At 37.9% G+C, this 23,687-nt stretch overlaps 1 protein-coding gene across 1 annotated transcript in view; it reads right to left on the bottom strand.

The window, feature by feature from the left end:
• Positions 1–5,057: 5,057 nt before the first annotated feature.
• BCL10 (BCL10 immune signaling adaptor) overlaps positions 5,058–23,687 on the bottom strand; it is a 509,008-nt gene continuing 490,378 nt past the window's right edge. The window contains exon 3 of the mRNA XM_044073843.1: positions 5,058–5,704. Within this exon, the coding sequence (XP_043929778.1) occupies positions 5,334–5,704 (371 nt within the window). The 3' untranslated portion in view covers positions 5,058–5,333. The remainder of the gene's footprint in view (positions 5,705–23,687) is intronic.

Genomic DNA, 23,687 nt, shown 5'->3' with positions numbered 1-23,687 from the left:
AGCCGAGGATATCTCGGCTCCGATGCTGGATAAAGTGTCGGCTCCAGCCGGGGCCCACAAGGCCACAGTAGTCAGGGTATCGGAGCCGGTCGGCGAACCCACTACTTGAACAGAAGATGTATCGGCTCCAGCCGGGCGATGTCGGCTCGGAGCCGGAGCCACCGGAGGAGGCTTGGACACTGTAGCCTGAGCCTTCGGTGGCTTAGGAGGTTTTCCTGACCCTAATTTAGGAGGAGAACCTTCTGGCTTAAGTAAGCCTCGGAGGATGAGCTTATTCCTCCTTTCCTGCAAGACTCTCTGGCTAAAAGCATGACACAAAGCACAGGAGTCCTGCAGGTGCAAAGGCCCCAGGCAATAAACACAAGAAGTGTGACCGTCTGTCAGAGACATTTTCTGACAGCACTGGTCACACTTCTTGAAGCCTGAGACCTTGCCTTCCTTTGACATCCTAGGAGGATGGAAACACAAACAATCCCAACAAACACACAAATTAATTCCTTACACAAACACACAGGAAGGGAATAACCAATGGGGAATTAGGCCTGACTAAAAAAAAAACTTTAGATTAAAGATTATAAAAAGTTTGAAAACAAGGGAATAGGGTGGGCTGTAACTAACTACAGACTAAACTAACACTAAAAGGGAAAAATAAACCCCTAACTAATCTTTTTCTTATTTCACAAGGAAAAAACTTACCTCAGCTGGCAAAGGAGACCTCTTTCGCTAAGCGGCAAATGAGATCTGGGGTAGTTCCGCCTTGCATCATGGGATATAGGGTTGCCTCGAGCTGGTAAAAGGAGTTCTCAAGCTAAAGCAAGTGCCGAGTCGGAGCCGAGTATCGGCTCCGAACCCATCCAGCAAGAATGAAGGCGAGATTGACAACTTAACATCAGAGCTCTTCTCCCTGGACTTCTGCTGAAAATGGCTACTGCCCAGCCAGACCTTCCCAGTGCACCTTTAGGTATTATGTTAATGCAGTGTGAACAAACAGAGCTCTTCTCCCTGGACATCTGCTGAAAATGGCTACTGCCCAGCCAGACCTTCCCAGTAAACCTTTAGGTATTATGTTAATGCAGTGTGAACAAACAGAGCTCTTCTCCCTGGACTTCTGCTGAAAATGGCTACTGCCCAGCCAGACCTTCCCAGTAAACCTTTAGGTATTATGTTAATGCAGTGTGAACAAACAGAGCTCTTCTCCCTGGACTTTTGCTGAAAATGGCTACTGCCCAGCCAGACCTTCCCAGTAAACCTTTAGGTATTATGTTAATGCAGTGTGAACAAATAGAGCTCTTCTCCCTGGACTTTTGCTGAAAATGGCCACTGCCCAGCCAGACCTTCACAGTAAACCTTTAGGTATTATGTTAATGCAGTGTGAACAAACAGAGCTCTTCTCCCTGGACTTCTGCTGAAAATGGCTACTGCCCAGCCAGACCTTCCCAGTAAACCTTTAGGTATTATGTTAATGCAGTGTGAACAAACAGAGCTCTTCCCCCTGGACTTCTGCCGAAAATGGCTACTGCCCAGCCAGACCTTCCCAGTAAACCTTTAGGTATTATGTTAATGCAGTGTGAACAAACAGAGCTCTTCTCCCTGGACTTCTGCTGAAAATGGCTACTGCGCTGTCAGACCTTCCCAGTAAACCTTTCGGTATTATGTTAATGCAGTGTGAACAAACAGAGCTCTTCTCCCTGGACGTCTGCTGAAAATGGCTACTGCCCAGCCAGACCTTCCCAGTAAACCTTTAGGTATTATGTTAATGCAGTGTGAACAAACAGAGCTCTTCTCCCTGGACTTCTGCTGAAAATGGCTACTTCCCAGTAAACCTTTAGGTATTATGTTAATGCAGTGTGAACAAACAGAGCTCTTCTCCCTGGACTTCTGCTGAAAATGGCTATGCCCAGCCAGACCTTCCCAGTAAACCTTTAGGTATTATGTACAGCTCTCTCCTCCTGACTTCTGCTGGAAATAATGGCTGACAGCCAGACCTTCCCAGTAAACCTTTAGGTATTATGTGAATGCAGTGTGAACAAATAGAGCTCTTCTCCCTGGACTTCTGCTGAAAATGGCTACTGACCAGCTAGACCTTCCCAGTAAACCTTTAGGTATTATGTTAATGCAGTGTGAACATATAGAGCTCTTCTCCCTGGACTTTTGCTGAAAATGGCTATGCCCAGCCAGACCTTCCCAGTAAACCTTTAGGTATTATGTTAATGCAGTGTGAACAAATAGAGCTCTTCTCCCTGGACTTCTGCTGAAAATGGCTACTGCCCAGCCAGACCTTCCCAGTAAACCTTTAGGTATTATGTTAATGCAGTGTGAACAAACAGAGCTCTTCTCCCTGGACTTCTGCTGAAAATGGCTATGCCCAGCCAGACCTTCCCAGTAAACCTTTAGGTATTATGTTAATGCAGTGTGAACAAACAGAGCTCTTCTCCCTGGACTTCTGGTGAAAATGGCTACTGCCCAGCCAGACCTTCCCAGTAAACAATGATAGAAACGTAAGTAAATAAATAAACAAGTAAATAAACATGTATAGCAACACTAACATTAAAGCAACACTATCATTCACAGCAATACACAGGGTTGTATAGACAATCTAACCCTTTTGAAATATATTTATGACTACTAAATTCATATTATTTGTAATGAGGAAACAAACTGAAAGCAGAGCTCAATACTACTCCACTGGGATATATCCTCGCTCTTTTTTATATATTCCTGACCTTGTTTACCTGTTCTTCTATCCACTACAGTAATTACCAGTTTGTTTGCACTCATTAACCACACTGTCTGCTGATTTATCTGACTTGTACTGTACTTAATTTTTGTTTGCATAAATAGCTACTTCTGTATTTACATTAATGATTGTTTTCAAAGCTTTTTATAGTCTTAATCAATATTTGTATCTTCAATGTGTTCTGTTTTGGAGCTTTTCTCCCTGGGCTTCTGCTGAAAAAGGGCTTTTGCTCAGTTGGACATACCCAGTCAACAAATAAATGTCAAAATAAATAAAAAGACATTTCAGTGACACAAAATACTACATTTTATAATACATCAAATAGTTAGAACTCAGGTTCAACAGATTTTAATGCTGCTAAATATTTTCTTAGTTTTAATTTAAACATAATTCCAGAGAGCAAACTAATTAATTTCTCTGTATATAGTACTAATTTCTCTGTATACAGTACTAAAACAAATTTCCTTCAAAACCACCAACCCAGAACAAGAGCAGCACGCAGTTTTGGTATGTGGAGAATGTCAACTACTTTGAGAAGTAAAAACAACTCACACAACAACCTGCTTTGCATTATAAGCAATGTGAAATAATGGGAATAATGCAAGGAAATGAAGATAATGAATTAATATGGAATTATTGACTATGAGAAAAACCGCAGGAAAACTTGTAAGGTTACCTCTGCCTAGATACTCTACTGGTATATTACTGACACTAGTTCAAAAACAGGGTAGGAAATATTCCACTTGGAATCAAACACATTTTAGTTTCATAGTACAACACGTGAAGTAAGGATCAGCATGCATCTCACAGGCCAGAGAATCACTGCAGCACAGAATCAAATTTGGGACTGTGACTACTGAAAACAGTTCCTAAAAATGAACAAAACTCCAAAACAAATTACACATACACCCTATACACAAACACCATCCAAAAGTTAAAAGGCTTGCAAAAAGTGGATGGAAAAATACTAAAATGAATGCATCTTTTGGAGAACCCAGCTTATCCTATGTTGTGTCCTGAGAAGGATGGGTTGTCATACCAGCTCAGTAATAAGATATGGATGAGAAACTTCACAAAGAAACATTACAGTAGTGACGTGCTGAAATGTGTGTGGACCCAATCATGTAGCAGCAGAAAAAATCTTGGTAAATATGATTTGCTTAACAAAACTGCTAGTTGGAAGGGATAATATGCAATTTATGACATATATGCTTTTTTTATTACAGGAAAAAGAATGACATAAGTGGGAGAACTGACATTTTATCTTATGCAAAGCTGAACTTTTCTGAAAGTATCACACCTTTGTACAACTTGTTTCCTAGCATCACATTCTTTTAAAAATGACTCAGCTCAGTGAGTTTCAGTTTAGTACACTGCCCGATTTTTTGCACCTACTAGGAAAGCTTGGGGCTCTGACTGTAAAAGGATATTTCCCCTTCATTTTATGATGACTAATTATAACTTTTAATTTGCCTAAGTGTAAAGCACAGGATACTGTGTGCAATCACTACCCCACACAAACTGCTGCCCATTTATTTAATGAATCAGGTCTCAAAAGTCATCTTCATAAGGAAGGAATTTTCAAAGATCAGAATTCACATTTTTCCATGTGACATAATAAAAGCAGTCTACATTCTGTGTTCAGTAATACAGAATACATACACAGTTCTCTGTAACCTCATCCCTTGGCTCTAGTTCAAAACCTAAATGACACAGAGAAGTACCAATTCAGACAACTGTTACTTCAAACATGTGCTTTACCAAACACTGTACTTTTTAAGACATTAACTAAGAGGGAGGGGAATTTAAAAACATACATGTCTGACTTCATATCCTAGACATGCCAATCCACACAGGTTCTCTAACTTCATTAGGTATCTCATCTGGGAAAATTAGTCATCGTCATGTTCTACTGTGAGACTATGTGGTTAGCATGTAAGCCCAAAATTAAACTAGACAAACTGTGTGAAAATACTTACAAATATCTTATTTGGTGCAAGGGATTCCACCAGTTCTGTGCCTGAAATTTAATTAATATTCAAGTCAGTCATTCTAACAAGAACTGAAATGTGCCAAACTATATTTAAAAGGTTTTCTTGTGCACCAAAGGGGATCCACTCTAAGCAGATGCCCAGTTATGCCTAGCTGAAGACACCCAATATACATTGAATCATGTCTGAAATCACGCTTCCTAAACTAACATAATACTCAGCCAGCCATACTACATAAACGTTCTTATCTGAGAGTACAAAAGCTTGCAACATTTGTTCAAAACTCAGTTAACAAAAATATAAATGACAGGTCTAGATTCAATACTTCATAAAGGTATTAATTACTTTATTAGCATTTAAAACACTGCAGCAGGTCATCCAACTAATAAAAAGACCAAGACAGTATTACATGATTAAGTTTACTGCCCTTATGAGGGAATGCAGTTCTTTGCACCGAAACATCACAGTGAGACCCGGTATAGACTGGAATTTAAATGTTTAACCTATACAGTGTTGTAGCAGCTCCACAAGTGTCCCAGTTTTATTACTTATCTACAATGCAGGACCATTAGTAATAATCATCACAGGGAAACCTGCAACAATGGTTACGATGACCGTGACCTTAGTGGCAGGAACTGAGAGTCACTGGGACTACCACATGCTCCCTCTGGTTCAGACTGCAATTCTGCTGGGAGAGGAGGAGCCCCTGGATCTCCGGGCCTTGGCAGAGTTGTGGTAGTGGATGTCACATTTGAAGGACATGATGAAGTTTCTTTCTGAAAGGTGCCATCACCTGGTACGTTCAGTGAATAAAGTGAAGAGGAAGCTGAAGATGCTGGACTGTATTCTCCTTCTGGGTGATACAACAGAGTGGATTCCTTGCCCTTCTCATACAAGCTTGAATCCTCAGAAAACATTCTGGATAGATTATTTGTTCCTTTACAGACTTCTGGCACACAAGCACTGTAGCAAGATGCTAAACATGAACATAAAACCCATTATTAATATATTAAAATAAATCCATATTTTCTCAGGTTTCAAAAACTGTACATCAGTGCAAATAATTCAGTTTTTTTTCTTAGAACAAACTGATTCACAGCTGACAAAGAAAGGAATACAAAGCAACCCTGCATCTGGAAACATCACCATATATTTTTTTGCACTCAGTTGGTACTTTGTTTCATCAATTCTCTCACTGTAGTTATGGGGCAGCTCACTTTTACTTAGGCATAAAACTAGAATCTTTAAAACACAGGAATAATACTTACATACCTTTAGGCTAGTGAATGCAGAGATCATCTTCCTTTCATATCGTGTACTTCATTACAACCAAAACGTGACATTACTTCCTGTGGGATGTCACAGACATATGCATGCACATTTACTAATGCTTCGTCTATATGTTGCACTAATTTAACTCACAAAACTGTTGACCTCTTGTTTAACAAGTTAAGCTGATTGGTCTGAGGAACCTTCTTAGCTATGATCACAGCCAAAATTAAAAAGACAACATACATAGTCACAACTGAACAATCCATCATAACATACAATTTATAAGGCAAAAGAGTAGCACTTAATGAATGTTAACAGAAAGAACAGAAACTGTGATTCATCACTAAGTGGCAGAAATTTTTACTTAACAGTCAAACAACCTGGTAAGAAAAACACTTTGTATTGCATGTACAAAAAAAGTGTACAATCCACACTGTACTTATATAAATGCAAAGGCATGGAGCCTGTCAGTTTTGGAAGGAAAGATGAGGATTCACAATCAGGTCATTGATATGAAGGATGAAAGAGTAAGAGTGGAGAAGGCCCAAAACAAGAAAGTGATATGGAGTAAGGAGACATGTGAAGGGCTAGACAAAGAGGAGGGATTAAAAACTAAGGAAGCAAGGGACAGGGATACAGATAGAAAGTGGGACAACAGTGATCAGCATAAGGTAAGGAAGTAAAAATAATGATGGAGGAGGATTATTGGGAGGGCAGAAAGAAAAGCAAGTCTCTTACCTGTAGAACCAGAGTCAAAATTTTAAGAAGTATCGACAGATGTCTAAAACCAGGGACACTCCCAAAATGCAAGTACTGGTCATTTAGAAAAATGACACAACAAGATGTTCAGAAATAAGCATTTTGTGAAAACACCATAGTATATAACAATTTGTGTCTGCAAGGAACAAAATGAGTATCACACATGATACTTCCAAGCTCATTAAAAAATAAAGACCAACTGAGCACTTTTGTCTCACAATGGAGACTTCTTCAGAATACACAACCCAAAACATATTCTTTTGTACTTAAGATCGCGCTTCCAATGAATGTGCCACAACCCCCCCAAAAATGCTGAAATATAATGTACTGCATAATACCAAATCAATAATAATGATTAAGATTAACTGCAGTAAAATGCAATATTTTAATGTTCAATTGGATAAAAAGTTTTTTTTAAATTCCTTATAAATAATTATTTGATAATTATAGTTTAGCAGCCCTTAATCTAAGCACTGGTTGTATGAAATTATTTTCATTGAGACCTGGAAGTGTTGCAGCGTTCAATCTCAGCTGCCAAATAAGCTACCTATATTCCAATAAATTCTTCCAATGGCCACCCCAAGGGCTCCTCTCTCCCCTACATCCACAATCCCAAAACAAAATTTCTTAAAGTCCTTACATGAATCCGCATGTTTAGCCAAAGAATTTTTTCCGGATATTGTAACTGTGTTCATAGATCTTTTTTCTTAGGGATCTCTCTCTCTCTGGTTTACCAATTGTAATTGATAGACCTTCTTCCTTAGGGATCTCTGTCTGGTTTACCAACATAAAAACATGAACACCCTGAGCATTTGGCCACACAACTAAAAAAAATGGAAAAACAGCCCCCCCCCCCCCAATGTGACAATGGAACATAACGTGACAACAGAACCTAAAGCATTATTTAATTTAGCAGGCATTCTTTACAAAATATATGGCCACTTGTTATATTATCCACATTTAATAGTTCCTTTGTTGTGTCCTACCTAATTAAATCCTGTCTTCAGGTTCTCTAGTAATCTCTTAAGGTTTGATGGTGTCTTTTATGTAAACATTTCCTAATATCTGAAAAACCCTTCATGACCTTTCAAAAATTTCCAATTCAGCCTAATGATATTCTTGATGGCCTGTGAATATTAACTACATTCTTCATATTAAATAATATGAAGTCATCTACAGTGACGTGGATAAAAGCACTCAATTTTTCAATAAGAAATTGTACCTGCAGCTAGTGGGAATCTGTATTTTTTTTTTTTTTGATGACTTACAATTCAGCAGTTAGCTTTTTTTGGTTTAATTAACTATTTTACAACACAGGCTCTCTCATATTTCACAGATGCTTTTGTACCAACACCATCATCTTTCCCTTTATGGCCAGTCCCAAAAAATTGCTTATACTTGGTTCCTCATTTTCCTTAACCTCATCCATAGTTTCTTCCACCATTAATTTCTGGTACCCTCTTCGAATAAAAATATTCGGCAATTTCATCATTTCACTCTGAAAATCATCTTTCAATGTCACTCTTGCCACTCTAATGCTCCACCCACTGACCAAATTTCTTTAAAAGAAAAAGGATGAAAATTGTTGGACTACAAGTAGGAATTGCTGAAGGTGGGTTTTCTCTATATCCGAGTTAAATCCTTTATCGGTATACTCCATAGTAATTCATACTAGTATTGTCATAATTAAATGTAAATAATATAAATTATGGAACTGTGCAAAAAACTGATACATTCATCTACCTTTGTTTCAGGTCCATCCCACAGAATAACAATGTCATCTAACAATCTAAGATATGGGGTGTGGCCAAGAAACAGAGCAAACTAGTAAAAGCTCTGTGACTGAAATCTTTTCTCTGACAGAAAATACAATCACAATATTCAAATTTGAAGATACCAGTTAGCTAATTTTATTTATTAACAGTCAGAGAAAAGATAGCTTCAAGTTCTTCAAAATCTGTAATTTTCCTGACAGAATTTCAACTGCTAGGTTAAGAGAGAAGGGACTTCAACATAAGTCACTTACGAAATGGTAGTTGGGATTCTTGTGCTAAAAAAAAAAAAAATCCAGTCAGTAATACCTAGTACACAGAATGTATTACGTAAAATAGATGAACAGGATTAACATAATAGAAAATTTCAAGAACACACCAGAAAGATGGAACATTTAGAAATGAGAAAAATCTACAAGAACCAATAACTATATACACAAGATGCAGCAGGCCCTTCGAAATTATACTACAATGAATTCTACCTTGCCCAGTCTAAACCCAGCAACATGACAGGTAAAAAAGCAACAACAACAAAAAAAACTGCTCTTGAACTAAGCTAGTGGTGAAAAACTTGAAATTTACTAAATAAAATCAACTACTCGCATTCTTCTCGCAAATGACAGGGACTTCCTCAGAGTTGGCAAAAAATGGCTGAATATTATGTGATCATATAATGGAACATCTATATGATATCAAAAAACATCAGCTTAATGCCATTTATAGGCATTTGACTGCCTGCACAAATTTTAAGAAATTTTGATTTTTTTTTGTGACTTACAGGTTTTGAGATCATTAAAAGGAGATATCCTGGAAAATGCAATTGAATTTAAGGAATTAACATTGAAACTGAGGCTTAATGCCTCTGGATTAAACAATTTAGTTTCCATGTCAAGTGTACTTAAGATGAAGGTGAATAATTTAAAATAAGACATCAGTCACAAATACGGATTAAATGATGTACATTCTATTCATCTTTCACTGCTGACTTTACTATTCTATCAGGTAGTGACTGAATTTTTATTTATTTTTTTTATCAACTACCATTTATTTTTTAATATTGTTATCGCATTAATGTATATGGTATATCGATTTTTTTAAAAACTACTATTTTTAAGTATTTAATTTATAGATATGAAGATAAATTTACAGGTTCATAGGTAAGTACTAGGCTATCGGCTAAGTAAGCCTAGCCAAAAGTGTCTTGGCTTTCGCCACCCATACAGATTAAATTCCTGCCCCTCTATCGAGCAGGGCCACAGAAGTCATCACAGGGGTGAATTTCTTATTACCCAACCACTCATCAAGGTTTCTCTTGAAAAGTGCTAATGATGAGCTCTGCTTGACGTATATGGGAATTTTGTTCCAGAGCATGGGAAGTCTCTGGGACATGAATCTATCCCTCCAACACATCTTATTTATTGTTGTGGTGAGGTTTAGGTCCCTTGAGCATGTAGCTCGGAGAGATTTGGATTTCTTTAAGTGGAGCATGTCCATCAATTCTGGGTTTGACATAGCTTTGCATATCAGACAGAGATCTCCCCGGAGTAAATGATATGCGACCGAGTAGAGTTGGAGTTTCTTGAGCCGGTCAGCATAGGGCAACTGTTTGAGGCCAGCAATCCTCTTGTTGAGGTACTTCTGAGGCCTCTCCAATTGTTGTAGGTGTCTTGTGCAGTAAATCCCAAACATGGCATTGTACTCAATGAGGGGTCTGATAAGTGATGAGTAGAGGGGAAAAATGACCTCCTTTTTTATAGATGCGAACCCTTTTGTGATTAGGTGGACCACGTAGAAAGATTTTTTGACCACTGTGGCAATGTGATCAAAGGTGAGGTTACTATCCACTTGGGTCCCAAGGTCTCTTATCACACTCTCTGTGTTAGGTGAACTGCCACCTATTTGGTAGTTCATGGGTACTGTGTTTTTCCCAAAGGGGATGACAATGCACTTTTTGGCATTTAGCTTGAGGCCGTGGTTTTGGCACCAGGTATCGGTCTCGGTGAGGCCCTTTTGTGCAGGATGTCTATGTCGGCAGGTGAATCGATTATGGCACCCAGTTTGCAGTCATCTGCGAACTTGGTTAGCCATAGACCCTATGTGTTCGCTTGCACTTCGGAGAAGTATATACCAAACAGGAGAGGACATAGTACTGAACCCTGGGGCACTCCACTTGTCACTGGTTTGGAGTCAGATCTGAAGTCTGCAACTCTCACTGTGTGGGTTCTGTCCATGAGCCAGTTGGCTACCCATCTCGTGATGTAAGGGTTTATGTTAAGGTTGGTGAGTTTATCTATGAGTCCTGAATGGGGGACAGTATCAAAGGCTTTAGCGAGGTCCAGGTAGGCTGCGTGGACAACCTTACCCTCATCTGGGGCCTTGGTGACGGTTTCAAAGACGTTTACCTGGTTTAAGAGACCAGATCTACCCTTTACAAATCCAAACTGGGCAGAGTCCAAAGTTTGGAGGTTGCCAATGTCTTTGTTTACGAGTTCCATGATGATACACTCCATGGCCTTGCAGACCAGGCTTGTCAGACTAATAGGGCAATAGATCTTGGGGTCTGTGGTGGCTCCTCCTTTGTGGAGTGGGATAACTGTTGCTGTGTGCCATTCAGTGGGCACATAACCTGTAGTGAGGCTGTGATTAGGTGGGGGGCTAGTTCATTTTGGAGTTTGTGTAAGATGCAGCCTGGGATGTTGCCCAGTCCCATGGACGCTGTGTTTTTGGCTTTAAGTGCCATTTTTACCTGCATGTTTATGATTAACGGGGCTCAACAATCATCTGGTATAGTTATGAGCCCTTTGGGGGGTGAAAAAGAAGTAAAGTTAGCACTGAACCTGTCTGCCAAGATGTTGGCAATATCCACTGGTTCTGTATATTTTGTGCCATTCTGCTGTAGCTCAGCGCAGATTTGGGAGTTGCCATGGAGATTCTTGACCTAGCTAAAGAAAGCATTGTGGTTGTCTTTGGAATACGTGGCAATTTTCCTTTCAAAATTCGCTTTGGAAGACTTGACGAGGGATCTTAGCTTCTTACTGAGACCGGTCAGGGAGTTTCTCCACTCATGGGAGTTTACTCTCTTTTGCAACAGTTTCTTCCTTCTGTTGTAGAGTTTGTTTATGGCAGGGATTGGCTTCCTTTTTTTTTTGGAGGACAGTGTCTTGGTCCTGTTAGGGATCCATGCACTCATGGAAGTGCTTGCAGAGTGCTTTTGTGCAGGATTCAACCACCCTGACTGTTTTGTCCATCTGCAGGGGCTTTGCGAAGTTAGCCACCTCTGTTTTGAGTAGCTTGAAGTTCGCTTTGGAGAAAATTTTTACGATGTTTTCCTTGTGTGGGGGTGGGGTCGGGATGTGGATGTCTACAGTGATTAGTTTATGGTCTGATCTATCCAGCGAGGAGTTGATCTCGGTGGTGGGGCACCGGTCACCCATGTTGGTAATGACCAGGTCCAGAATACTGTTGCCCCTGGTGGGGGTGTTGATAAGTTGATCCAGGCCATTGGAGTTTATAAATTCTAGGAATCGTTGGGCAAGGGGATTAGTATAAGAGTAGTTTTCCCAGTTTATTTTGGGGTAATTGAAATCTCCCAATATTGGGGTATTGGTTGGACCCTCATTTTTTTCAATGTCTCCAGGAACATAGAGTGTAGGTCCTGGGTCATGGAAGGGGATCTACAGCAAGCTACAATATGAAATGCATTTTTGCCCTGGGTTAGTTGCACTTGGATGATCTCTGATGTATTGTGTTGTGCAACTAGCCTGGAGGTATGGACATCCTTGATGAATATGGACTCACCTCTGCCCTTGGGGTTTTGGTCCAGGTTTCGTGGCCGGTAGCCTGGTAGTGCTGGGATGCTCTCGGGAGCCTTGAACCAGGTCTCGGTCACTGCACAGATATCAATGTTCTCCATTTTGAGGAGTGCATCAAGTGAGTGCATTTTGAGGTTTAGACTCCTAGCATTAAGCATCATTACCCTCAGTTTTTTGTCACTTGTACTTTTTACAGTGGTGGGTTTGTCTTTTGAGCCTTACCTAAAAAAGGTACTATAGGGGCGGCAAGAGCCTTGGCCAATATCTGGAAACCTAGGGGTGATAGAAGTAGACCATCTTTGGTGAAGCAACATGGCCTGTCAAGCATGTCATCCCAAGCAGACAGATACTGGATCCCCTTTGAATGACACCAGAAGCTTAGCCAATTGTTGAAGTTGTTCATTTTATCCTTGTACTGTGGTATCATTCTTGGTGAAGGCAGGATGCTACTCAGGGCTAGGGTCATACCTACCTGGGCTACAAAATCGGAGAGCTCTCTTCCATGTCTCTTTTCATGCAGTCCAGGGAGGTATGTCTCAGGTCATTTACACCAACATGGACAATGACAGAGTCATATTTGTACTTGTATTGTAGTGACCCGAATGCATGTATTATCTGGCGGATTCTGGCACCTGACAAGCCACTGACAGTAACCTTCTCTTTGTTCAGCCTGGTGAGTGAGACGTCAGTGTGCCTGACTATAGAGTCACCTATGACTAGTGTGTTTGGTATGTTGTTTTGCCTTATGGGCTGTGGTTGTGTGGCACATTGGGTTTGTGGGCTATGTGTTGTTTGGGATGTGTTGGTGGGAGGAGGTTGCTTGCGCGTCTGCTTTGGAGGTCTTTTTTGCCTAGGCAGATTCTTATTTAGAGCCTCCGTATATGTCTTGGTGTTTCTATGTGAAGGTTTTGGAAGTGTTGGTTTCATAGGTCTACGTGATGCGAGTGGTGTGCTGTGAGATTTTACCTTCTTCTCTTGACTGACTGTGCCTCTAGTTTGGCTGCATAAGTGCATCTCTTGCAGGTATTAGTGTTTGGTCATAGGAAGAGAGGGCTGTCTGTGTACAAGAGGCAGTTGTAACATTGCCTCAAGATGCCTAGGTTCATCAGGTAGACTGGAGAGTACACCGGGAGCTGTTCTCTGGACATGCCTGAGTTAGTAGTAAAGACTGTTCTTCTTGTCAAGTGGGGAAGTAAATAAGACTATTCCCTCCAAGCAAGTGAAGGGGGTTGAGTGCTGAGGGTTGCTTATTGCTACTGCAGATTTAGAACAAGTACTGGGCTAGTAGATGCAGGTTTGAGTGCTTAGATTGAAAGACTGACTAATTATAAGGGAAAAGTTGAAGAGCAGACACTACGGAGCCGGGGACAGTCAACCCCAGCTAACCGGCGCTGAGTGGTGCACAAAACTGTGCAAATGCGTTTTTTATAACAGAAAGATAAAAGGGATAGAAATTAGCCCAAAATGGCCAATAAAGTAATTAATTCTGAGCTAAAACCACTCCTTCAGAGATAGGCTGCTCAAAGCTCCCCACTCTCACTGGTGAGCAGAGAAACTTCCTTCTTATCCCAGTAAGGTATGGGCAACACAGAAACTACAATACAGCCCTGGATTCAGCAAACTCTGAAAACTGGACTCCACTAGCTTCAGAACGGCAGGAAACAAGTGTAGATATTTTTTTTGTGTTTTTTTTTCCAAGAAATTAAGGCAAATACAAGAAAATAAGCACTTTAAAACACAGTAAAACGGCTATCACACTTGAGTGTGTAGCCTACAACAGTTAAACAGTTCAAATGCTCACAAAAACGATTTTAAAAAGTGCAAACAGTAAGTACAGTCGTCTTCTTCTTCTTTCGGCTTTTCCCGGTTAGGGGTCGCCACAGCGGATCATCTGTCTGCTCATGATTGGCAGTGGAGTTTTACGGTGTCGAGTTGCCAGCTCGGCACGGAAACCCACGCGACCACAGGGAGGACATGTAGACTCTGCACAGAAGGCACTCCATCCGAGAATCGAACCGGAGAACCTCTTGCTGTGAGGCGGCAACGCTAACTGTACAGTAAACTGCTGAAATAAGCTTTTTAAGTATCAGTAAATGCTAGAAACTGAGTGTTTAGGTGGAATTAACAATAAATAGCAAAAAACAAGCCAAAAAGGGTACTTAAACAATCCAAAGTCTCTCATTTCTCTCTCTGCTGTTGTAGGACTCTGCAGGACACCCAAGCAGGATCTTGCACATGGTTTTAAATGGAAGTCACTCCATGTATCTGATTGGTGGAAAGACATACAAGTTGTATGTGAAAGCTGGTGGACGCAACTCTGAGGAAGTCCCTGTCATTTGCAGGATGAAAGAACTGATTTTATTTCATAAATTCCATTTTTTTTCACCACTAGCTTTGCTCTCGAGCATTTTTATTTTTTAACCAGTTCTGCTGCTTGGTTTAGGCTTGGCAAAACATAATTAATTGGATTGTAATTTCAAAGGGTCTGCTTCACCTCATGTGCTACATTTAGAAATTCTTATGAAACAAAGTGCAGAAATCAGCAATATGGAAGAAGCTTTAAATGATCAGGAAGGGACAATAACTGATTAAGAGTTTCAGACAATTTCTTTTAAAACCAAACTGGCTCAAAGTTGAAACAGACTGGATAAAATAACAGAATATGTGGTATACCTGAAAAGTATAACAGAGACAATATAATAAACTTATTAACTTAGTTAAATAAAACATCAGATCTACTGGAAACTATATTTTGCATCTGAAAGGAGACACAGATCCCTAACAGCACCTTCAAAAAAGGAAAACTCTCCACCACATTCAATTATAGTTACGTTTATGTCTAGCTGAGAAAAAGATCAAATAATAAAAACTGCATGGTTCAGCCAACCTATTAAAATAGATGAACATGTAGTCAGATTTGACAATGATCACTGTAGTAAAGTAATGAATAAAATAAAATCATGTTTACCACTGATCCAGGAAGTTAAAAAGAACAATATTAAAGCAGTTAGGGTTTCCTGCAAAGATCACATTATTTCGTTCTGAAGGAACTAAAATATTTCATATGCTGGAGGCGGCATCCACTTTTAACAAATAAAATCCTTAATCATACTGAACAATATTTCCCTCAAGACAGAGTGAGTTGAATTCCTGCAAAACTTTTTCTAAAATTAAAAAGCTTAAAAACAAGTGACTTTTACTCTCCAATTGGATGACTTATTTTCTGAAACAACAGACTTGCCCTTGAAGTAAAATGTTTGTATTGGACTTTAAGCTTCAAAACGTATGTAAATATGTATTTATATTTTAAGCTAACCCATTTTTCATGATGAGGAATATAAATTGTTAGTTTTACTATTTTACTATATTTACAGTGAAATAATCAATATATTTCATTTAACTAAACTTAGAACTGTATTTTTAAATGTTAAAGCACTTCATGCAAGAGAATGTTATTAAATTATAAGGAATAAAATTGGTAACTTTAAGACTATACAAGCTAAGAATTTAATTTTGTTTACATTTGCTTAGTATGTGTATTGCTGGGTTAACTGAATAAGAGACCTAAGTAATATGCTAATTAGAAGTGCTGAAGTGCTGGTGATTTTGTTTCTTTCAATCCTGTGCAACACACATTCCTTTCACAGGTCATCTATGAAGCAAGTAACACTTAAAGAAAGCTTAAGAACAAAAGAATGTTCCAGTTGTAGAAACACAAAAAAAACTTCGAAAAGTTCCAAAACCTAGGAAAACAATAAGTGAATCCAACAAAGCACAGCCTCCAAGTAAAATCCAAAATCTTTTACTTGCAAACGTTTTTGTGTACCAAATTACATACACTTCCTCAGACAAGTTATTTAGGAACTTCCTGTGAGTATAAATACACTCACATACCCAAATAATTGTTTAATTAAATTAATTAAACAATCAATTAATCAATTTAATAAATATATACAAGCTTACTAGAACTACTACTTCATAGTTAAGTATAAAAAACATATAAACAAAACATAAAATTTGTACATTAATTAAGAAATTGTTACATAAAGGTAGTTGCTTAAGGAATTTTTTATCAAAGAAATTTAAATATAAAAAATTCAAAAAAATCACATAAAAAAGTTTAACGTAAAAAAATCCATGATAGCAAATTCAGCGAGTTGAAGGAGACTGCAGCCATGATCTAATGTATACATATATAAATGTAAACAATGTAAATAGATTAAATTAAATACACATTCATCCCTAAATAAGGTCTAATATTTATTTATATAAATAGTTAGAAATAATAATAAATAGTTAAAGGCATTTCACCAATTTGTCGTTTATTCAATTCAAATAATTTTATTACTCAAATTTAGCTGTTTTCATTAGGAGACCAAAACCCATGGAAAATAACTAATTTTTGTTTTTATATTATTTATTGTTATTTTGGCATTATTATTGTCATTATTTAGGAGTTCACCTGTTAAGAGCTTTTTGCTTTAACAGACATTTAATGGAACACGTCCCATTAATCCCTGGGTACACATATGCATTTGTTTTAAGTTGCCATAACAGCTCGCTTTCTTCCAGCTTGAGGTGCCATGGCCCACCTCTAGGGTTAATCTCTACCTTTTGGACAACATTAAACAGAAAACTGTGGTTATTATTTTCTATAATATGTCTTGCTAGGGCATTGGATATAACACCTTTAGAGATTGCGTACATGTGTTCATAAATGCGTTGTTTCAAGTGGCGTTCGGTTTTACCAAAATAGAACGCAGGGCATAGTGTACAGGTGGCAAGGTACACTACGCCTTGACTAAAACAATCGCATCTATGATTAATATAATATCTCACTCCTCTAATGGAAAAAGAAGTTCCAGTTTTTATGTACTTACAATAGCCACAGTGTCCACACTTGAACATGCCTTTATTTGCCCTGTATGTTCTAAGGGGAAATTCTAATAGTGTTTTTAGTGAAGGCGCCTTTTTGTATACCACCACTGGTTTCATTCCTAAGTTTGTATTCATATGCAAACTCTGTGTTAAAAATTCCCAGTTGTTATTTAATATACGACGGGTATCTACTGCTAATTCATTATACTGGGTAAGGAAACTGGTGTTGTAATTAATATTGACCTGTCCTCTCCTTGTGTTAGTAGGATCATCACCTGAGTCCATTTCACATGGTACATCAGATACCAAAATCTCGTTGTTTGTCTTGAGAATAGGTCCCAATAGACCATTATATCTCTTCAATTCAACTTCACGGATGATCTGGTTAACTTACTGGGGTACCCTCTATTTTTAAACATACCTGCTAGAAGACTACATTCCTCTCTAAAAAAGGTATTCTCTGAACACATTCGAGAGGCACGTACAACCTGGCCCATAACAACACCCCTTTTCTGAAACAAGGGGTGGGAGCAGTTGTGTCAAAATGCTGGATTCCTGCTTGCCTTGCTTCCCAACTTGAGATATTCAGAAAAAAATCTAGATCAAAGTTAATCACTGATGTCTGAAAACAGAAAGGAACTTTGTCTTTTTTTTTTTTTAAAGTATATATGTGAGAAATCTACTCAAAATAGCACCTTTTCCCATTTCTTATAAGTGAAGAATTGGTAAAACAAAAGCTATAGTACTGTTTTATATGGAGCTGTTGTGATGTAATTTGCTAACATTTTGCTGAATGTTAATAGCTTATGTTGTAACGTTATTAACTAACCGTACATAAAGGAAATATTAGAACAAAGAATTACGGAGAATGAGAAACAGAAGAAATTGGCAACTGCTGTGTGCTCTGAGTTGTCATTTTCACATACGGTAATCAAATTCCAATGTCAGGACATGAAGCTTGGATCAGAACAACAGTTCACAATGGCTAAAAGCAACATTCAAATTAAACAAGCAGGAATTATTTTATATATAGTTAAGATTGCTTGTAATACTAAAATTATTAAGAGCAAACATCTCATAAATAATATGCAAATGCAAAAGGAATGAAACATCTAATATGAAAGATTAATAGAGCATTATCTATAAGTTAAGAAATATACGCATACATACTGTAATCTCTAATAGACAGCTGATGATTAAATTTTATTTATTTTATATTTGTTGACCGGGACAGTCCGACTGGATGCATGTCCATTTTCAGCGGAGGCCCGAGGAGAAAAGCTCCAAGGGTAAGCAGATACAGCATTACATAATACCAGCATTACATATTACAAACAGACTATTTACAGAGATTACATAAGTAAGCAAGTTAAACAAGTTCCACAGGTTACAGTCAATCCTGTGCGCAAGTCAGGATTAAATTAAATTACACAGTAAACTGGTTAACAGATTTTTACACATTCTAGAGAGAGTTAGCCAGGCTTGATACACTGACATAGCCAGTTAAGTGACAAATGTTGTTTGAGTCTAGTTTTAAATTGACCTAAGGTGGAAAGTAAGGTAATATCAGCTGGAAGAGAGTTCCAGGATCTACTTACAGAGTTTGCAAAGAGAGAATCACCGGCTGTGTTATTAATTTTGCTAGTCTGAATTAGTAGTTTGTTAGAGGATCGAAGCTGTCTAGGATTGTTATAGGGGGTGATAATATTTTTAAGTTCAGGAGTATTGTCCAGATTATAGAGGATTTTATAGGCCATAATCAGTTGGTTATACTGGATTAGGCTGGGTAGTTCAAGCCACCCCAGCTGATTTAGATTGATGCAATGATGTGTCCTAAAAGGCAGTCCATCGGCAAACCTGGCAATGTGGTTGTAGCAAATTGAGAGTTTAAGGACAGTCTTGTTTAAATTTGAGAGTAGAGAGGATGGCATACAGAAGGGTTGAAAGAAGGTGAGAGCGAGCTATGGCAATTTTAGCTGGAGGGGTTAGGAAGGCTTTTATTCTGTAAAGTGACCCTAGTTTTTTTATTGATGGTTTTGATAGTTTGGCTAAGATGTAGGTCAAATTATAGAGCTCTTTGATGGGAGATTATAGAAATACAAGTTATACAGAAAATGTAAAATAACTAGGGGGGAAATGACAGAAAAAATAAATTTAAACAAACTGCTTATGAAAAAGCTATGTATTACATATACTTGCATATGGCAAAAATATGAATGCACAAGATCTCATAATTTACATAGAAAATCATATAAAAACATTTGTGAATAATCTGAAAGCTGAAATTTTACGCTTGGTCATGTGAATTTTGAAGCTTTTTGCACACTGTATGTTATCAGATTCACTAAGAGATCCTGAAATAGCTCATTTCATAAGTCAGAATTAAAGTTTGAGTTTGAGTGTTATATTGCTGAATCACTACATCCATTTTGATAGAAAGCAAATTTTGAAATATGTTTGAACCCAGGAAGGGTGAATGGGATTTGAGTTAAGTATACTGTAACTTTTGAATACTATATAGACTGCAAATATTTTTTTTTTTACTCCATAAAAATAGCAAGGACATTCTCTTTCACCTCAGTAATGTATGTATTTCTATGAAGCAGTTTAATAAGCTACAGGATTTTAAAATATTTTGATATTTGTCATGTTAAAAGTATAAGACATAGACACTTGTAGTTTAAAAATTAATTTAGAGCTTTTGTTAGATCTATAAAATGTGCATATTTTAGCATAAGTATGTGTGCACTGATTTCTCTTTTTATAATAGTTTAGTATAAGATTACCTGTCACCTGTAAATTTTCAGATAAATTATCGCTTCAAGCCCACTCGGTTCTACTGACGTATTTAGAGATTTAGTTATAATAATGTTGAATGAGCAAATAATTTAGGAATATTTAATGGATAATTTATACCACTATTACTATTTGCTGGATTATTAAATATTTGTGATTAATAGAAGAGGGTTATTATACTTTCATGTAGTAATGGTGGAATAGTTTTAAATGGCAAACTATATCTAAATTAATAGTTTATAATTTTTGACTTGAACACAATTTTGTCTAGTTTTTTATGATGTTTTAGGTATTGGTATATAGAAAGATAGTATAGCAGTTTGTCCATATATGATAGGCAAATTAGGAACTTTGGTATCCATGGTAGCTAATTAATTTAAGCTGTGAAACTGTTGATGTTAGGTATCATTTGTTATTTAAACACTCTTAGATAACTATTTTATCCTGTGTAATTGTGAAGTTAAGTATTGTTTGGTAATTAAACAGTCTTAATATTCTTTTATTAATTTACATAATGTTATAGTGACTCTAAGCAATACTTATGATATACAATACTGTTTGAATTTTTTGAATGTTTTGAAATCAATGTTATTGTGCAAAGTCACTTCACATAGGGAAATCCCTTACTATGAATGCTATTCCTTATCTAACCTTTGAAAACTTAGTCCACTGTTAAGTTATAAAATGTTTTATTTTATATAATAATACCTGATACTATTAGAATTGTATAGATCCATGAATACCAAGTAATAATACTGGTTACTATTTTTAGAGTGTTTGAAACTTACAGTTTTGCTTTAGTGCTGCCTACCTCACTACCTTCTCTTTTTCCTTATCTATAGTACTTAATCTGTGTTCCAGTCTGTCTCTGCACCAAATACCTGCCATCTCTCATCTGGACACCACTGTACAATAGGGAAAATAAAAGAAAACCTCCAACAGCTCCCAAAGAGACAATTTGCTCTGAAAGACAGTGAAAGTATGTATTGATACTGGCACACATATATTGTTAAATTATGGTTGCAATGACCCGTGTTTAGAAAACTATAAAGCCTTTCTTCTCTGTCTAGCATTGTTTTAGATACTATTTCTAACCCCCTTTTTCCCTCTCTCCTCACTTTGAATATCAATCTGAAACTCGGCATCTCCTGCTTGCCCCATAGTACCAGACCCTTGGTGTTGTCCTAAACTTAGCTTATTGCTTAATACTTCACTCCTTACTGCTAAACTCTTTTAGCTTGCCTTACTCTGCTCCCTCAGTCTGTCTATACTCTTTCCTTCCTGAACTAGCCATTCCTAATAATCTCTTTTCCTTTAACATCTGGACCATCTTGCTAGCAGAGTCCATACCTGTGGCTAAACTCTCATACTTCCAGACTTACCTTCTGGATTTTCTTACTTTGCTGATTGTCTTCATCCACACTCTGCTCTCTTGTCTCTACCCGCTCCGTTCGCCCTCCGGGCTCACTCCGCTCCCCTGCCCTGCCCCCAGGGGTCCTACATTTATTCCTCCGCTTGACACACCCCCAACCAATCAGGCATAATCTCCTCATTAGCATACCTCACCCCTGCCACCTCTCACCATGCCCATCTTTCTCAGACCTATCCTCCCCACTACCTCTTAAAATCATAATACTACTTCACTTTCTTCTTCTTTCTATTTTTCTTCATCTCTGTTACTTCCTTTAACATGCAAAATGGGTACATTATCTTTCCCATTATACCTTCAAATAACTATCTGTTTAACACTCTTACCACCTCTTGTAACTACTCATCTCCTAACCTTATATGAACACCCTCTCCCCTCTACTCTTGTGTATCCCTCTAAACATACCTCTTCACCTACCTCACATTTTACTCCTGCCACCTTAAATCTCACTACCAAACCAAACTACCTATTTACCAAACATCACAAACTTGCTTACTTTAAGCTAAGCAAACAAAAAACTAGAAAATATATCAACATCTTATATAAACAATGCCAACTCCAATATTTCTTATTTTTCCAATCACTGCTGGATGGGGACATTCACCCTAACCCTGGCCCAATTACCACAAACATCAATAGTCACATAAAACAAGACAAAACTTCTCCTATATCATCACACACTTGTACCAACTCTCTCTTACTATAGCTCATCTTAATATACGAAGCATTTGCAATAAAATCTCTCAACTTCATGCCCTTTTAGATGTTCATCATTTTGATATCCTATGCCTATCAGAAACATGGCTAAAACCTACCATTAAGGATAATGAAATTACCCCTCCTGGGTATAATATCTTTAGAGTAGACCGTAAAACCAAAAAGGGAGGAGGTGTAGCAATTGTCTACAAAGCCCAACTTCAAATTAGTATAACAAATCTGAACCTTCCTCTAGGGCAGAATGCAGAAGTAATCACCTCAAAATTACAAATTAGCCCTAATAAAGCTATTAACGTAATTTGTGTATATCTCCCCCCAGGAAATAACACTGACACATTAGAATGTATCCTTAGCTACCTGTCTAACAACCTCCCCCAAGAAACACTAGTTCTAGGTGACTTTAACATCGACTGGAATTCTTGTAATAGCATAAATCCCACATCCCACATAAACCTATATATGCTTTTACACAACTCATTAACTGTCCAACCAGAACTGATAAATACAACAACCATGAATCCATCCTTGACTGGATTCTGATTAATACGCCTCAACAAACCTACCAGTCGGGTACCCTTCCTGATGATCTAAGCGACCATTCTTTAACTTATGTCATTAGACACAAAACCAACCTAACTTTACCTACCACCTTTAGAACACTACGAACAAAAAAACATTTTAACCCTGAACATTTTCAAGCTGATCTGAAACAAACAAATTTGTCCTCACTAAAATATCTCCCACTTAATGAAGCAGTAGAATACTTTAACTCTACGTTCTTATCAATTCTAGACCAACATTCCCCAACGCGTACCATCAGAACTAAAACAAAAATAGCACCCTGGCTAACAAATAATACTAGGCATAAAATCATTCTTAGAAATAAATCTTGGTCTAAATGGCGAACCACTAAAAATCTAACTGACCGCCAAAACTTTAGAGAGCTTAGAAACAACACTAAAAGAGCTATCCTAACAGACAAAAAGAACTATTACCTTCAGCTACAGCATATCACTAATAAAGAACCTAAAAAATTCTGGGCCAGTATTAACAATCTTCTATCTCCAGGTCACTCCATTTCACCTAATCCCCAGGACTCTAACCCAGATAACCCTACACAAACAGCGAATGACTTCAACTTGTTCTTCACGAATACTATCAAAACACTTGCCAGTCATCTATCTCCTGACATGTCTAAACTACTTCCACCTATATCAAATCCACCTCCTTCCCTCCACTTACAACCTGTGTCTACCTCCTTCATCACATCACTGCTCCAAAAATTAAAACCTACCACTCCCTCTGCAGACAAACTGCCTGCAGAATTCCTGCAGGTAGGTGCCAAAGCCTTAACCTACCCTATTTCCATCCTAATTAATAGATCTATAAAGGAAGGAATCTTCTCCTCTATCTGGAAGATATCTCATATCATCCCACTACATAAAGGGGTAAGCTCTAATGATTTTTCCAATTTTCGACCAATAGCTCTCCTCTCACCACTCGCAAAAATCATGGAAAAATGTA

The sequence above is a fragment of the Protopterus annectens genome, chromosome 6.part0 (assembly GCF_019279795.1).
Source record: "Protopterus annectens isolate FY-2018-M chromosome 6.part0, PAN1.0, whole genome shotgun sequence".
In the NCBI taxonomy this organism is placed as follows: domain Eukaryota; kingdom Metazoa; phylum Chordata; order Ceratodontiformes; family Protopteridae; genus Protopterus; species Protopterus annectens.
This window is presented reverse-complemented; position numbering and strand designations above follow the sequence as displayed.